General features: G+C 39.9%; 1 protein-coding gene across 3 annotated transcripts in view; it reads left to right on the top strand.

The window, feature by feature from the left end:
• Lrrc40 (leucine rich repeat containing 40) overlaps positions 1-18,249 on the top strand; it is a 30,616-nt gene that overhangs the window by 10,310 nt on the left and 2,057 nt on the right. For 2 of the 3 annotated variants that reach the window (XM_048453507.3, XM_048453505.3), the window contains 10 exons: positions 997-1,120; positions 3,615-3,757; positions 4,760-4,932; positions 6,897-6,984; positions 7,102-7,147; positions 8,693-8,804; positions 11,519-11,626; positions 14,611-14,721; positions 15,997-16,074; positions 16,809-16,994. In XM_048453507.3, the coding sequence (XP_048309464.1) occupies positions 997-1,120; positions 3,615-3,757; positions 4,760-4,932; positions 6,897-6,984; positions 7,102-7,147; positions 8,693-8,804; positions 11,519-11,626; positions 14,611-14,721; positions 15,997-16,074; positions 16,809-16,994 (1,169 nt within the window). The remainder of the gene's footprint in view (positions 1-996; positions 1,121-3,614; positions 3,758-4,759; positions 4,933-6,896; positions 6,985-7,101; positions 7,148-8,692; positions 8,805-11,518; positions 11,627-14,610; positions 14,722-15,996; positions 16,075-16,808; positions 16,995-18,249) is intronic. The other variant, XM_048453506.3, reaches the window with a different exon arrangement.

The raw sequence follows: 18,249 nt of genomic DNA, 5'->3' as shown, positions 1-18,249 counted from the left end.
CTGCCTCTGCCTCCCGAGTGCTGGTGTTAAAGGCGTGTGCCACCACTGCCCAATTTAGGCCCTCACGTTTTCATTTCCTGTGTGTGTGTGTGTGTGTGTGTGTGTTACCTGGTGAGTTCAGTTAGTGCTGCCTGTTGGAATGTTGACTTAACTTGGCTTGATTGTGTGCAGCTGACCACAGCTGCTGTGAGTTCAGTGGCTGTGCCATGTCCAGAAAACAATGTCCCTCCCTTCCTCCAGCTCTTACATTTCATTCTACCCACTTCTTCCCCAGTGCTCCTGAACTTTAGGGGATGTTATATGTGTCTCTTTCAGGACTGAGCACTCATTTTTCTCAGCACTTTGACTAGTTGTGTTTATATTAACTGTGGCCTACCCCAAGAAACTTTTGTAGTCAAGATTGGGAGTAGCACTTATCTATGCTTATAAACGTTTAGAAGGCGGTTTAACAGTGTGGCCACTTAGCAGTACCACAGTAGTAAGATCCTGTATCTCACCTCCAGGGCCTATGATCTCTCCAGCCTGGGCTTTTGACTGTGTTCACAATACCAGCCTGAATTCTCTTCTGTAGAGCAGGCCTCATATCCAAGCACAAAGCTGTTGTTACCCTCATAACAATCAAACCACTACTGTAGGTGCATCTTGCCTAGCAGGCCATTATTGCAGCACGCACAGTCCAGTACTGAGTAAGCTTGTTGTATCCTTTCTCCCCCAGTGGCTGCACCTTCTGGCATTCTGAAAGCTAGCCAATGGGTTTTCTATTGAACCCAGATTATTTTTGCTTTACAACCAGTATATGGTGTCTTCAGCAATAGCGTCTTACCATCATGTAGTTATGGTGGACAGCCAAAAGCAATGGCAGCAGCCTGTGTTGCTGTGTGTGTGTGTGGGGGGGGTGTCTTTGAGACCTCCCTGACCAATAACTCTGAAATCTTTCATGGATATATATTTACTGCTATTTAGTCACTGATAGATTATTCTCTCCTCTCTTTAAAGGATCTTTCAAGCAATCGTCTTGCAGCTGTGCCTGCTGGTTTTGCTTTGCTGTCCAGTCTGCTGAGGCTCAATCTTTCCAGTAACCAGCTGAAAAGTTTGCCGGCAGAAATAAGCAGGATGAAAAGTAAATCTCCATATTAAGTACTGTATGAATTCAACGTTGTGCAGCTTTCTTTAGAAAAATAAGAGGATAATTATAGAGAAAGTAATTTTTTATTATAAATGCAAACTCGACTTAGTAAGATTTTCTCCAGACTATTATATCTAGGGTTTGCCTAAAGAATGTCTACCAAAACACATGTAGGCATAGGACAAAATGAAATGTGACTGGGGAGTAGAGGAAAAGTACATACTGGGCAATTGATGAAGATTCTGCTTCATGCTGTCTTAGTTTATTCACCATCTTCTCCTCAGCTGTCTCCACCTGTGATGTGTGGGGATGCAACTGTAGCTTCTTCGCAGCTTGGGAGTAGTGATGTCAAGTGGGAGCCCTGTTTTGCTTGAGTGCCCAGATTGTTAATTTTTTTTTAAATAATGAAATATCAAAAGTGAGTGCTTTTGTTCGTTCATCATTGCCAGTGTATAGTGTTGCAGAGATAACATTAAAGGACAGGTGCACTTCGGTGCCTCTGTATTTGTGTTCTTGACTATCTCAGCTCTTAATTTAGAGTGTAAAACTTTTTTTGTTTAAAAGCAGAAAACAGTGTTTCTGGATTCATGATTGGACTACAGCACTCATTATAGACTGTTTACCATAGCTAGTCTTTTGGCTAATAATCTATAATATGTTTTTTTGAGAAAATATAATTTAAAAGTTATATAATGAGAAATTGATAAAGATTTTGAGTTATGCTATCTCATGTAACTCATGGCCTCAGACTTGACCTTGGTCTTCCTGCTTCCACCTCCCTGGTGCTGGGATTACACAGGACAGTTACCATGCCCCGCTCCTGTTCATATTTTTTTAAAAATATTTATTTATTTATTATGTATACAATATTCTGTCTGTGTGTATGCCTGCAGGCCAGAAGAGGGCACCAGACCCCATTACAGATGCCTGTGAGCCACCATGTGGTTGCTGGGAATTGAACTCAGAACCTTTGGAAGAGCAGGCAATGCTCTTAACCTCTGAGCCATCTTTCCAGCCCCCTCCTGTTCATATTTTTAAGTCTCTATTTTATGGAAGATTTTTATGAAAAATCACATAGATGTGATTTTTATACAACTGATTATCGATAAGTTTGAATTAAATTGTAAATCTTTGATGTTCTACTGTTCTATTAAAGAAATTATTTTGGGCAGGCCTTGACCTTAGATACCAGAACTTAAGATCCTACTTATCTTTGCCATTTTCAATAATGTCACTACACTGAACTAAGCAGTATATAATGAGAAGGACAATGTAGTGAGGAGGACAGATGCCCTGTCTCCAGAATCGAATGAAGAAGTATCCAGGAGATGAAGATACTGAAAGTAAAGACATTCTTGAAATACAGAGTTTGATCTTATTGTACAGATTAGCTTAGATATTAGGGAAGCCATGTTGGAGTTAGGGAAGTCTATGAGCCAGTAGGCTGAAGATGGATGCCCCAGTGTTACAAAAGAGCTTTGGGTGACTGTCCAGGCAGCGAGATGTCTCTGTGAAGTCTAGAGATTTGGAAGTTACTTACACTTTCTGTTTATTTAGGTAATATTATATCCTTCTGGGGTCTTTGATGGAGTTGAAGACTAGATAGTTTTTCTTAGTTAGGATAAAAGATAAAATATAAAACTTTAGACTTTAAAGATAGGATAGATGATAGAGTACGTTTCTTAATTTGCCAAATGTTAATGCACATACAGAAAGATATCTCACATCATCAAAAGCTCATGACGGAATGTTTGCATGCAAGCATGATGTTCTGAGTTTGGATTCCTGGCACACATGTAGATCTCAGTGCAGGAGAAGTGATGGCAAGAGATCTGGGACTCGCTGGTCAAACCATTGAGGTCCGAGTTCATTAAGAGAACCTTCAAAAAGTGGGTGGAAAAGAGAAGAAACTGAACAGCAACATCTGTTCTTCACATGCACAAGCATGTGTACCTGTGTGCAAACACATGTACATTACACACAAAATTGAACAAGGAAAAGAAGATTGAGAAAAGGAAGAGGCAACATGGATAGGTAAAAGGATGGGAAAGAGTATATAGAAATCCAAGGCTTGCATAAAAATACAAATCTAAGCCACTGCTTGCCATAGGATAGGTTCTTTACATTTCCTCATTCAACAAATATATGCATCTTTAAACACTTTTAATTGCACTAAGCTCTTTTAAAGACTGTAATTGAGAGCAGTACAGCTTATACCACTTAGATACTTTAAGAGTAGTTTAGCAGAGAACCTGTATTTTTAACTGTATTTCAGAGATGGTCTGGACTATTCAATATTGATTTTTAACATTACCATTTATCTTTAATTAAATGTAAAAACCAATTTTCACTCATTCAGTTCAAGGACACATGCATGTTTTTGGTATCTATGAGAACAAACTCAGAAGTCTTCATTGTGACATGTTTACTAGGTCTGCGAGTTTTCTGTGTTAAAGTGTTTTTTATTGTCTTTGAATATGTATTGTAGGATTGAAGCATTTGGATTGTGACTCCAATCTCCTGGAGACTGTGCCCCCTGATGTGGGCAGCATGGAATCACTGGAATTGCTTTATTTGCGGAGGAATAAATTACGTGTTCTACCTGAATTTCCTTCTTCTAGACAACTAAAGGTACTATTTAGTTAATACACCATTGTATGTTTCCCAAAAGTTATTTATGAAGTTGAGGTTTTTAAAGAGTAGCTATTCTTTGATCATAAGTAGTCTATAGATTGTATTTTTCTTTGTTGATGTATTTCAACATTTCAGTCTACTACTGAGAGTACTGATAATTTGTTGGTGATGGAAAGAGATAATTATTTTCCAGAGTAGGACTTGGTGTGCTTCACGTGGTGAGTAGTGTGTGGCTGGAGGAGCCCTTGTAGTGAGGTGAGGAGCTCTGCCTGGCTGTGCTGTGCTGTGTGAGGCCTCGTAGTGAGGTGAGGAGCTCTGCCAGGTTGTGCTGTGCAAGGCCCTTGGCTGCAGCGGGGGTAGGTGTGGGCCTCATTCTTCAGGCTGCCACGTTTCAGGTTTTCCTGATTGCAGTGACATTTCCAGAATTAATCTTTTGGCTCTAACATTTGGTGTAACATTAATGCTGCCTCCTGCTCGATTTGCTCTGCCTTAATTCTCTTTTGGTGTCAGGAAAGTGGCTTTTAAATTGAATCATAATGGTGAATTTTTTAAAGTGCTGGGAAATTCCATTCACTATGGTAAGATTTTATTGATAATTTTAGAGTCTGTTAGGAAGGTGGTGTATGTAATGGTCTCTAGTGATAATTCTTTAGCACTTGTTACTATGGAAACAGTTTTGAATTGGATTCAGTTGTTTTGAAACTAGTTCTTCATCAGTATTGTATAGATTTATACATATAAATGTAACTAATAAATTGTTTCTCTGTTCTAGTGTTGTAAAGAATGTTTCTGCCAGGTTGAACAATATTTATTTTAAATTGTCAAAAAATGTTTTCCTTTCATCATATTTTAGCTTTAAAATAGGTTATATCTAAATACCATGATCATTACAATGTTGATTTTTCTCTGTGTTGCTGTGATTTAGAACCAAGAGTATTCACACTTATTTTCATTGTGTAGTGTAAAGCTGAATGAAATTTCTTATATGTGGTTTCATAGGAATTGCATCTCGGTGAAAACCAGATCGAAATGTTAGGTGCAGAGCATCTTCAGCACTTGCAGGCCATCCTGGTGCTGGACCTAAGGGGCAACAAACTGCGGTCTATTCCTGAGGAAATGTGCCTGCTGCAGTCTTTGGAAAGGCTCGACTTGAGCAACAACGACATCAGTAGGTATGCTTAAAGATTAAATGGCTAGGAATTAGAACTCATTCTGCATTGGATTGTGTTTTTGTAAGTCCTTAAAAAAAAACTCTTAGTTATCTATTGAGCTCATACTGTATACAGAGAAAGATTAGTTTTCTTCCTTGACAGCCAAGTTAATACATTAGTGAAAGCAGATGTGTAGGTACATATCAGAATTTTGTTTGTTTGTTTTTGTTTTTGTTTTCTGAGACAGGGTTTTTCTGTATCTTTGGCTGTCCTGGAACTCACTCTATAGACCAGGCTGGCCTGGAACTCACAGAGATTCCCCCTGCCTCTGCCAAGTACTGGGATTAAAGCTTGCACCACCACACCTGGCTTATTTAAGAACTCTTAAGGGCTGTTTTGAATCATTTTCGTACATGGCCTCATCTTCAGATAGTTATTATTCATGCTTTGACAGAACAAATATTTCATAGGTATCTATTGGGCTTGGATGATGAACATAGAATTGAGAGAAACATAAGTGCTTGGGTGACAAATGGTTTATAATTAGAGAACTTAGGCAGAATCAAGACTAGAGTGAAGCAGGTTAGTTGCTTGATGCTACACACCTGAGTTCCAGCAGCTGATCTTTAAATTGGGATGTTTAATTTCATGTGAAAGTTGGTGTGTATGATCAGTGCGTACATCGGGAGGAAACAACACACACAGAACTTTGGAATTCTTAATAGGGTCCAAGTAGAGAAGTCTAAGAATTTAGGCCAAATTATCAGTTTTAATTAGTTCAGAGCCACCAACACACGGTGACAACACTGCCCTTGAGTGCAAACTCATTAAAGCAGATCGTTGATGGTGGCGAGTACGGTGCTCTGGAAAGGGGTGTTTGTGGGCGGTAGGCTTTAAAGATGGCCTGTCAGCGCAGTCATATTTGTCACTAAAAATCATTTCTCAGTGCAGTTTGTTGGCAACTGTGTGATGAGGCCTGTGATGTGGCTGCAGTGGCCAAGGGGAGAAGGGGATGGAAATGAGGGAGATGAACCAGGATAAGTTGTCTTTAGTAGCTGATGGCTGGTTATGTTGGAGTTGAAGAAGAGCAGAGTGATAGGGAAAGAATGGTGAAAGTTACTGTTTAGAACAGATTAGCCTTGGGGCTGGCGAGGTGGCTTAGTGGTTAAGATCACTGGCTGCTCTTCAGAGGTCCTGAGTTTAATTCTCAGCAACCACATGGTGGCTCACAGCCATCTGTAATGGAGCCTGCAGCAGACTTACAGGCGGAACTCTGTATACATAGTAAATAAATGGAAGGGAGGAGAGAGGGAGGAAGGATTAGCCTGCAGATCTTTAGGGGCTGAAACTCTCAGCATTATACAGCAAAGACACACAGTAGGTTTTGATTGGGATGATGAAAGGGTATGTGGTTTCCAGCCATTGTAGCTGTTTGCGCCCTCCAGACTTTGTAACATGGAATTCCTCACTGCTGCTGGAGCTGCTTGCCAGGAGGTTGCCAGCCTTCTTGTGTCTGAAACACTGTATCATTTTCCAGTGGGTAGCTGTTTCCTAGGTGAGTTTGGGCTCACTTAAGAAGCAGTGAAGGAAAAAACAGATTGTAAGGTTACTACTGAATTAGAATCTTATACACTAGGGCCTAGAATTTGTTCTAGTTTTTGGAGGTGCCCTTCTGTAATTGGGTGAAGTCTGATTTATCACTGGGCTGGGCTTGCTAGTGGCTGGTTGTTTAGCATCTGTGTGAGCACCAGGCAGATAGAGCAGATGCTATAGTCATGTCCTGTAGCAGCTTTAGTGTGAAGTTGGAAATGTGTCTGGCTGTCCCTTTGTATGTTTAGAACTTGAAGGGAAATATTTTAGGTTTGTTCATGTTCCTCTTTGAGATTATTACTTGGTATGTTGTTGTCATTTGTTACTTTATAGTCATGCCTTTGGTTGCTTTAGACATACATGTAATGCTTCCCTGAAATCAATTTGTTCTGTAGTCTGCCCTGCTCATTGGGAAACCTTCATTTGAAATTCCTGGCACTAGAAGGAAATCCTCTAAGAACCATTCGAAGAGAAATTATAGCTGTAAGTTCTTTTAGAATTTAGCACTTTATTTTTAAATTAAAATTGAGGTATACATGTTGATGCACAAACCTTCCAAGTGTGCCTTGCTAACAGTGAGCCTCTGTCTCCACCTTTCAGAAAGGAACTCAAGAAGTCCTAAAATATCTGCGGAGCAAGATCAAAGGTACTGCCATTTTCTCCTGTATTTTCCAGAGGACCAGGATTTAATTCAGCTATGTGCAATTCTAGTCCCGGGGATCTGACACCCTCTTCTTGACTCTGACAGTAATACATGCAGGCAAAACATGCACACATAAAAAAATAAAAAAAAAAACAATTAAAGTTATAAAGGAGGGGCTGGAGAGATGGCTCAGTGGTTAAGAGCACTGCCTGCTCTTCCAAAGGTCCTGAGTTCAATTCCCAGCAACCACATGGTGGCTCACAACCATCTGTAATGAGGTCTGGTGCCCTCTTCTGGCCTGCAGACATTCACACAGAATATTGTATACATAATAAATAAATAAATATTTAAAAAAAAAGTTATAAAGGAATATGACCAAATTCCTAGGGAAGTTCTAAATAACAAAACATTTAATTAATACTACTAATGCTTCACTTGGTCTTATTTCTGTTGCTACTGTCTTTTGTTCTGTTTTTATGAGTGAAATATTCATATTATGTTGCTTGGGGTATAATTATTTGACAATTTTCTCAAAAGTAGTTATTTGATTCACAGTAGTGTGAATCTGTCATGTGCTTCTGTTGTACTCCTGCTGCTGTGGCTCTTGTTGCTTTTGCTGTAGGATGACTTCAGTTTCTGCTTATTAGTAAGAAAGTTGAATGTGTATGTTCACATGTTAGGAAAACATCCTCGTGGTGTAATATCCAAAAGCTTTATTATACAAATTGACAGATTTTAAATGATTGGAAATAATTAGCTTTATTGTGTTACAAATGAAAAGATAAGTATATTATTTGGTAGACATTTGAGGGAAATAGTATTTTTCTGATGTTGGCCGGACCCTTCCACTGGACCATTATTTTGCTGAAGAGAAAGGATTTCTTGTTAGATGCTGTAGTTATCTTGTGAAGATTCTTTCTAAAGAAATAGCTTTCTGGTGGTGCAGGTGCACACCTTTAATTCCAGCACTCAGGAGGCAGAGGCAGACGGATCTCAGTGAGTTCAAGGACAGCCTGGTCTACCAAGTGAGTTCCAGGACAGACAAGACTGTTACACAGAGAAACACTATCTCGAAAACCAAAAAGAAAGAAAGAAAGAACTGAATTGCCCTACAGTAGGATGATTTTGGGTGATGTGGATAGGTAGTATTTGAAGCCACACTGTAGAACTTTATTTTCTATTAATATGTTCTTAAATGAGGTCTGAGTTGTTGGGATTAAAATATATGACTATTGGACTAGAGAGATGGCTCAGCAGTTAAGAGCACTGGCTGTTCTTCCAGAGGACCTGGGTTCAATTCCTGGCACCTACATGACAGCTCACACTTGTCTGTAACTCCAGTTCCAGGGTTTCTGACACCCTCACACAGACACACATGTAGTCAAAAACACCAATGAACATAAAATAAATTATACAAATAAATATATGACTATGTACCAGTATTATTAATGCTATATAGAAATCATGTATACTTTTATTATATATTATTACCAATTTAAAGATGGCTTTGTAGTAGTAATATTCACTTTATATAACTTACTTTTCCAGATGATGATGGGACCAGTCAAAATGATTCTGTTCCTGAGACTGCCATGACGCTACCAAGTGAATCCAGAGTCAATGTCCATGCCATAGTCACACTAAAGCTGCTAGACTACAGGTATGCAGTTTGTCCTAGTTACTGTTCTGTTGCTGTGTCAGAGCGCCATGACCAAGGCTGCGTCTGAAACACTGTTTAATTCGGGGCTCACAGTTATGTTCATGGTTGCAGAGAGTTAGAGTCTTGGCAGCAAGCAGGCAGGCATAGTCTGGAGCAGCATGCAGTGCAGGGAGGGACGGAGAGAGGGAGGAAATGGAGGGGGAGGGAGAGAGAGCAAATGAGAGCGCGAGCAGAAACAGGAATGATGTGGGCTTTTGAAACCTCAAAGTACACTGCCAGTGACACACCTTTTCCAGTAAGTTCACACCTCCTAATCCTTCCAAACAGTCCCACCAGCTGGGTCCAAGCATTCAAATATATGGCTTTATGGAGGCCATTCTCATTCAGACTATCAGAGTCCATCTGTATAGCATAGGAGATGCATTCGGTGCCCGTGCTATGGTCGTGCTGAAGCTACTAAGTACAGATATGTAGCCCACCATTGCAAGGCCCATAGGAAACTTTTGACAAAGGACAGCTAGTGAGGAGAAGACAGTCATGGAAGCAGATTCCCCTTTGTAGGTTCCTCAGAAGAATTTAAAAGTGGGTTCAAAGAGGATCTTGAGTCAGAGAGGTAGAGTGACTGAGTATCTGGGAGAGAAACTGTGGGAAGGAGGTAGAGTGGCTGAGTATCTGGGAGAGGAACTGTGGGAAGGAGGTAGAGTGACTGAGTGTCTGGGAGAGGAACTGTGGGAAGGAGGTAGAGTGGCTGAGTATCTGAGAGAGGAACTGTGGGAAGGAGGTAGAGTGGCTGAGTATCCAGGAGAGGAACTGTGGGAAGGAGGTAGAGTGGCTGAGTATCCAGGAGAGGAACTGTGGGAAGGAGATAGAGTGGCTGAGTGTCTGGGAGAGGAACTGTGGGAAGGAGGTAGAGTGGCTGAGTATCTGGGAGAGGAACTGTGGGAAGGAGGTAGAGTGGCTGAGTGTCTGGGAGAGGAACTGTGGGAAGGAGATAGAGTGGCTGAGTGTCTGGGAGAGGAACTGTGGGAAGGAGGTAGAGTGGCTGAGTGTCTGGGAGAGGAACTGTGGGAAGGAGATAGAGTGGCTGAGTGTCTGGGAGAGGAACTGTGGGAAGGAGGTAGAAGATGGGAAGAAGGCTGTTACACCAGTGCAGTGAAGTTAAAGGAAGGGCACACGAAGGAGAGAACTTGTTCCCTGGACCTTATTAAAAATTTTATTTTAGAATATGTAGAAAATTGTGAGCCACCATGTGGGTGCTGGAACTCAAACATGAGTTCTCTAGAAAAGCAGCCAAAGGTCCTTAAAGACGGAGCCATCTCTTCAGCCCTCTATTTTGTGTGGTTTTTATTAAAGGACACAGTTGCCCTCACTGGGAATGAGGTGGGCTTTGGCCTAAAGGCAGTGTTCCATCTTTCTGGGTAGTGTCTGGGAGGCGGTGGCTGCTGCATCCTTTCATTCTCTTTCTTCCTGCTTAGCCTCCCCTATTTGACTCAAAACAATGTTAGTTGCAAAAAAAAAAAAAAAAAAAAAAAAAGAGAGAGAGAGAGAAATGTCTGGATTAATGTTAACACTTTTATGGTGATATTTTATTACAAGAATATGAGTGACAGTTTAGTATTTAATTTCTCAAATTTACTAACTAGTTCTTAGAGAAAATTTTATGTTTGAGAGTGAGTCCGTTAAATAAGAACTATCATTTAGTTAATGAAAAGCTTGACTGAACTAACAAGCAGTTTGAGAAGTGATTACCTCATGTTTGTGAGTGGAACTGAGGTGATGTCTCATAGAATTGCACTGCATTCTGGGAACACAGTAACATGGAAGCACTGATGGTGTCCGTGTACAGAGTAACGGAAAGCATTAAGTTCCTATATTATGAAGGTGTATCCTGCAGAGTGTAAGAATTCGTCGGGTGCTCTTATAGTGAGGATGAACTACGCTGCCAGCCCTTTTGCTCACACTCTTTCTTGTGTGGTGTTGGGGTGGAGAGATGAAGGAGTACAGACTCCAGACCGATAACTATCCTCTAAAGAGTCTGAGCTCATGTGACTCCTCACCCATATGTGTTGGGAGGACCCCTTTCAGCAGTGAAGATCTCCATTCACGTTATTCTTATTCCACCCTTTAATATGTGAGTTGGAATCTCCTGTACCTATTCTGTGTTCCTCCAATCATATGGCATTGTTATATATGCTTACATTTGCATAAGCCATAACATAAATATCAAAGGCTGCTTTTCAGATTCTGATTCCAGAGCAGGAAAGAACTGCAAAGGTCATCAGTGTGGTCCCACAGATAGTCAGTTCACCCCGTCTCCTACTGTGTCTCTGCCACACACTAGAGGAGCAAGAAGGGGTGTGTGTAGGTGATTACAGACACTAACTTAGTACAGGGTTGCACTCCTTACCTGCAGCCCTCAAAGCTGACAGATCTTACAAATTTTTAAAGAAAGCTTGGTTTTAAAATCAGATTCATCTCCAATCACAGGCAGAGAAATGGACCATGCATTCTCTAAGTGTCTGAACTTTGAAAGTACGTATGTCTTGTTCATGTGACTGAGCAGGAGTGGGGCATACTGACCTAACAGAGCTTCATCTATAGATACCTTAAACATGTTGGTAAAGTCTGTAAAGGCCTTTAGAAGTAGGGACTAGAGATTACATATTTTCTGGACAATTGAGAATGTTTTATTTTTTGAATTGCTTTTTACTTAGTGATAAGCAAGCAACCTTGATTCCTGATGACATATTTGATGCCACAAAAAGCAACATCATCACTTCCGTCAACTTCAGTAAGAACCAACTGTGTGAGATCCCCAAAAGGTAGGATGGCCTCATGCTGCGCTGTTCAGGTTGGCCTTGTTTTTGTAGTTGCATCTTGGAAAGTAGGTGTTAGTTTCCTGAACTGTTAATTGTTTGATGTTTTTGCTCTTAATTTTTTTGACTCTTTGAGGGTCCCATCACCCAGCTCCCAAACAAATCACACACAGAGGCTTAATCTTAGTTATGAATGCCTGGCCTTAGCTTGGCTTGTTTCTTGCCAGCTTTTCTTAACTTAAATAAATTATGTTGTCTATCTCCCTTTTGTCTCTGGGTTTTTTCCTTTTCTTACTTCTATCTGTCTTCTCTCTTACTCCGTGACTGGCTGGGTGACTGGCCCCTGATGTCCTCTCCTTGTTCTCTGGTTGCGCTTCCTTTTCCTGTCTTCCTTCTGCTCATACTCTCTGCCTGCTAGCCCCGCCTATTCTTGCACCTGACTTGCTATCAGCTGTTCATCTCTTCATTAGGACCATCAGGTATTTTAAGCAGGCAAAGAATCCCAGCTTCACAGAGTTAAACAAGTGCAGCATAAACAGAAGCTGCACACCTTAAAATATTCCCCAACAGTTAGTGATAGAGGGGCTGCAAACTATGGTTCCACTGCTCTGAAAGATGCACAGGATCTTAATACTCCATGCTTTATGCTGTAAACTGGGGAATTAGGTGTTAGAATCATTAACTCTAAAATTACTAGTCTTGTATAGAGAAGTATAACAGTGAGACTCATAAGAGACCACCCACTACCAGGCCCGCAGCAAGGAATTGTGGTTTCACTTCGAAGCTCAGCAGTACAGCTGTATGTGCTGTTTCTCTGTTAGCCAGTTTGACCCAGGTCTGCCCAAACACAAATGTATCTGACATCAAATCAGATATTCTAGTCTATCAATGAACCAGAAGAGGGACAGGTCTCCTTTTGCAATGGGCTATCTTGCTTCAAGAGCTATATTCCAAGAGTTCTCTGTAAATAAAATACATTTTATATTTTGCCCTTTTAGACATCTGAAAATCTGGGCAGTTGTGTGAAAGCCGTTCAGTGTTTTTGATACATCAGTTGGCCTCTGTGGCATCTCTGTTCCCTTGTGTTTTGTCTTTCTCTGGTTTTTTTTAGTTGTTCATGTGTGTAAACAGAGACTCTTGTTTTTTCATTTCCCAACCGCCCAGACCTGAATAGTCACACAAAAACGATACTAATTACAATACTACTTGGCCAATGGCTCAGGCATGTTCCTAGCTAGCTCTTACATCTTAAATTAGCCCATATCTATTCATATGTATCTCGCCATGAGACTGGTTTACTGGTAAGGTTCTGGCATCTTTGACCTTCAGCAGTTACATGGCATCTACCTAACTCTGCCTACTTTTTCCCTGCATTGGGTTTAGTTTTCCCGCCTACCTATATTCTGCCCTGCTATAGGCCAAAGCAACTCTTTATTAACCAGTGGTAATAAAACATAGTCATAGCATACAGAGGGGAACCCCACATCACATGTGTGTACTAAGCAGCTTCATACTTGACTGGAGTAGAGGTGGATACTGAAAGAGATGCCCTGGATTCACCCACTTGCTTAGGCTTCTCCCTGTTTTATTCCACAGTCATCGTCTTCTCTTACCAGGGATGCTGATTTTAAAAAGCAGCTTAGAAAGCCAGAGAAGACATAGCACATACTGCCTTGCCCTAGAGTGCTTCTAGTCCACTCTCCCTCTCTTACATAAAATTTATAATTCATAATGAATATTCATAAAATGTTAAATGAAATGGAAGGACATGGCATATTGTCTTATCACTGATACAGATGTTATCTTAGTGACATTCGATATTTGCAATTTTATGTGTAATTTGTTCTTGGATGCTTTATTTACAACATGTATTTCTCAATTTCTTTTTTCTTTGTATTTCAATATTTCATAAGTAATATTTTTAAAGTCTACTTTAGCATGTACTAGGTTAACTACTTATAGGAGTAAATAAAACACTGTTTCTTGAGGCTAAATTTCCAGAAAAATTACTGTGTTGAGGGATATGACCCTTGATGCATGTCTATTCAATTACTTTTTTAAAGATTGTTGGTTACACATTGGTGCTCCCTTCCTCCCTACGTCTTAAGCACCAGCTATGATGGTTTTCTATTTTCTTTTCTTTGCTAATGTGATGGACCAAAAAATGCTTGTTATGGTTTAATTTTATTTGGTAGATCTTATCAGTCATATAATTAAAATGACCAAACTTGATTAGGCTTAGTTAGAGATGTTTAATCCTTCTTTTTCAACTTAAGCTGCTTAGCAGTAAAGACTTGTCAAACCTAGAAACCAGCTTCAGATCTTGTTTTAACCATGATTGGATTTAATGATAACTTACATAGCAAATATTATTAGAAAGTGGTATGTCAAATTAAATAAAAACATTATTTTATGTGTATGGGTGTTTTGCCTGAAATCGCTTGAATGTCTGGTACCAGTGGAAAACAGTGTGCTGGATGCCCTGAAACTGGAGTTAACGGTTGTGAGCCACCACGTGGGTACTGCCAATCAAAATTGGGTCCTCTGAAAGAGCAGCCAGTATTATGACAAAGCTGTCTCTCCAATCCCTAAAATTAGTTTGAGATGCCTGCATATGAATAGTATGTGTGTTGTCTAAAATGCTGTATTATTAGTGTCTAGCAGTATATTTTATGAATTCAGTTAACTGCCAAAATGAAATATTGTACTATGGTAGGTCTGATTTTTTTTCTTAATTACATTAAATATATAATCAGTGGATTTTTTTAAATTAAACTTCACTAAGCATTTACTGTCAGATTGACGCCTTGGTCAGATCACTGTAAGACTTTTTTTTTCTTTTTAATTTTGAGTTTACACAGCCAGTCTGAAATTTCTGTGAGGAACTGAGATCCTGAAAGTCATGGCAAGGCAAAAGGGATGTTGTTCCTTCTCCTATGATTGTTTCATTTTTGAATTAGTACTAACAGTTATAATTGTTTTTGTTTCAGGATTATTGAGCTGAAGGAGATGGTATCAGATGTCAACCTTAGTTTTAACAAGCTTTCCTTTATATCCCAGGAGTTATGCTTGCTTCAGAAATTGACATTTTTAGATTTAAGGTACTTGAAAATATATTGTTACTTGACACCTTAAAAGTTATGATTGATTTCTGAGTTTTCGTATCATGTTTTCATTGGTGAATATGGAACCTGGTCTTCAGTGTGCTAACAATGCTAGGGGAAATATAAAATTAAATATTTAGATACTTTAACCAGCCTCCCATTGTAAATATTTTATAACTTAGATGATGAGATAAAAATATCTAAAATTTTTTTAAGCCAGGTGTTGTGGCACACACTTTATTTATTATGTATACAATATTCAGTCTGCATTGTGCCTACAACGGGCCAGAAGAGGACACCAGATCTCATTACAGATGGTTGTGAACCACCATATGGTTGCTGGGAATTGAACTCAGGTCCTCTGGAAAAACATCCAGTGCTCTTAACCACTGATCCATCTCTCCAGTCCCCTATCTAAGATATTTTTTAATCAATATTCTTTAAATTCTTGCCTAAGGGAAGTGACAGTTAACACATGGAAAATGTCTACTTTGTGTTGTTTGTTGCTGAAGTAGATAATGCTGGAGACCAGACCAGCATTCCCCTCTGCCCAGCATTCCCCTCTGCTGCTCTACGGTTGCACAAGGCCTGTGAGCCTGCTTGCTTCCCACTGGGACATTAAAGAGACAGAACCAAGCAGAAGAGCCCTGACTGGAACAGAGCTAGAACCTCCCTTATACTCTTTGGGAATCTTAGCAAGCTTGAGACAGCTCATAGAGTGACACCAAGTGTCTCGGTTACATAGCGTTTGTCTTTGGGCCTTGACATTATCTGCTGTAGACTGTTTCTGTTGCCTGCGCTTCTCCTAGTGCGTCCTACTAGCAGGAATGCTTTTAGTTGGCATAAAGTATAGTTGAGGCAGGAGGATCTGCCTGCACTAAGTGTGAGCTTTTTCTGTTCTGGGGTGTCAAGAGTATAAAGCTGATGGAACAGAGAGAAAGGAGGTCCCCCTGGCTGCTGTCTGGTTTGTTTGTTTGTGTTTGTTTTTGTGGGATTTTTTTTTTTGTCCTAGACTTGTGTGTGTGTGTCTCTTTGTAACTGTTCTGAAGTCTCTACTAGGAGGATTCAATCTTCTCTCATGTCTGACAGCACAAAGACTGGGCTGTGTAGCACAGCTTGTGCAGACAGAATTGTACATAGAAAAGGAAGGATGCAGAAGAATGCTCAGATTAATAAGAATTGACAAGCACACTTGCGTTTTTTATTCCTCCTAGGATTTAAAGTTGTAAAAGTTTGCAAAGTTTCAAACCCATGTTTTGATTTCCAATTTAGGAATAATTTTTTAAGTTCTTTGCCTGAAGAGATGTCATCACTGACAAAACTGCAAACGATCAATCTTTCGTTTAACAGGTAAGAAAGCATCTGGAGCCAGCTGAATAAGAATCCTTTATTTTACCGTATCTCACTGGCAGGTTTTATTTTCATTTCATTCTACTTGAATGTATTGTTGCTTAGAATTCTCATGACTGATGCTGAGCTGGCTGTGGTTGTTATTCCTTCCACCACTCCGAGAACTCAGTATAGAAGGAAGAGAAACACCTGACTAATTGTGGTTGTTGTAGGGCAAGTGTGGAGAGCTTTTGAGATGCCTGAGGTAAACACTGAAAATCCGATGTTAGCCAGGAACACCTGTCTCTGGCATCTGACAGTTTCGTTTGGACAATGAAGCCAGTGTCTGTGACAGTCAGTCATCTCTGGAAGAACTCAGAGTGCTTTTGTCTGGAAGCCTCCAGCAAACAAACTAAAAAAAAACAAAAACAAAAACAAAAAAAACCCCTCACATTTTACTTAAATAGAGGTGATTAATGATAAATAAAAGTAAATTGACAAAGAGTACCCTCCCAAGAGCAGCCTTTAGAGCCCCAGAGCTGTCACATTCGTGAGTGGGGGACTTAGCCTCATCTTCTGTTTGATTTTTACAATCAACAGTACCTTCTCTGTCTGCTGAATATATATTCTAAAATTGGTTTCTTGTTTTCTGGAAAAGTCGAATATAGGACTTAAACCACACTTGAGTCATCTATTTTTGAGAATGATTTGGCCTTTAGCTCAGTACATGGAGGTGTCCTTTTATATCTCAATAGGTTCACAGTGCTGCCTCCAGTTCTGTACCACATCCCCACATTAGAAGCAGTTCTGATCAGCAACAATCAGGTTGGCTTTGTGGACCCTCAGAAGATGAAGCTGATGGAAAAGCTGAGCACTCTGGACCTTCAAAACAACGACCTCCTGCAGATTCCGCCCGAGCTCGGGAACTGTGTGCAGCTACGGTAACTTCCCTTCTGGGGGCTTCCGAGTGATTTGTTGATTGTATGGGTTTTTTGTTTTGATTTGTTTTTGGTTTTGTTTTTTTGCAGGAAATTGAAACAACAGACTTAATACCTTGTAACAATAATAGTTAACCAAACACCTAATTTTTCTTTTCAATTTCACCAGATAATTTCTGACCTTATATAACACCATATATGTATAAATAGACTCTATCTCATAGTATTTTTGTCCTGGTATATGCTTAACATCAAGAACTGCACTGGGACAAAGGGCGGGAAGATCTGACCCTCCTTAGCCTTGCTCGGTATTTCTGAGGTCAGAGTATAGAGCATTACTCGGAAACCCGTTGTGTGGTTCCTCTCCTCACTGCTTCTCCTGCAGCCCTTGCCACTTTCTTTTGGATTTTTGTAATCCAAAAATAAGTTGTACTAAAGCTTTGTCTGTGCTAGGCACCTAATTAAATTCTGATTGAGCAAATAGAAGGGAGTTTGAGATGTCAGCAGAAAGCTACTTCATTCTGGAAAGCAGCTTGTAGTTTTTGGCCGCTCACTGGGGTAGCCCTGGCTCCTTATTTCTAGTGAATTGTAAGAAACAAATACAGTTGCTTGTATTTGTAAAATAAGCCTCAGTTTGCTGTAGTTATGAACCCCTTCAGTATGACACCTTAATTTATTACTTCCTCATAAATATACCACTCTAATTTATGCCTGAAAGAAACTTAGCATGTTTTTCTGTAAGTACATTTGTACCCATGGATACCAAACAGTTTTTTAGAACTGCATGTGGAGACTGTTTAATTTTTTTTATTTTATTTTATTTTTTTAAACAAAATAGTCTTGCTATATTGCTCATGCTAGACTTGAGCTCTGTATTTGCTTGCCGTAGTTTCCTAAGGGCTGGGTTATAGGTGTAGATTTTCACCCCTGCCTGTTTGGAACAGGAAAGTGCAAGAAAGGATGCCTGATTGCAGTGTGATTGCAGATGCCCTATCAGACTTCATGGTCTCGCCCCCTTGAGTGATGTCAGTTTTCTCCAGTTCTGGGCATAGCTGCAAATCCAATAATTTGGAGTTACAGACAGATTTGGAGTGGATAGATTTGAAGATATAGAACATATGCACCACGAAAATCAACTGCAGTTATTTTCTTTCTAGAAGCTAAGAATGTTAAGTTTTTAGAAAGATTTCCAAGTAACATGGAAATATCTGAAGAAATGTAGATGAACCTTATAATGCTGTGTGAGCCATTTCATTTT

The sequence above is a fragment of the Myodes glareolus genome, chromosome 17 (assembly GCF_982192425.1).
Source record: "Myodes glareolus chromosome 17, mMyoGla1.1, whole genome shotgun sequence".
Taxonomy (NCBI): domain Eukaryota; kingdom Metazoa; phylum Chordata; class Mammalia; order Rodentia; family Cricetidae; genus Myodes; species Myodes glareolus.
This window is presented reverse-complemented; position numbering and strand designations above follow the sequence as displayed.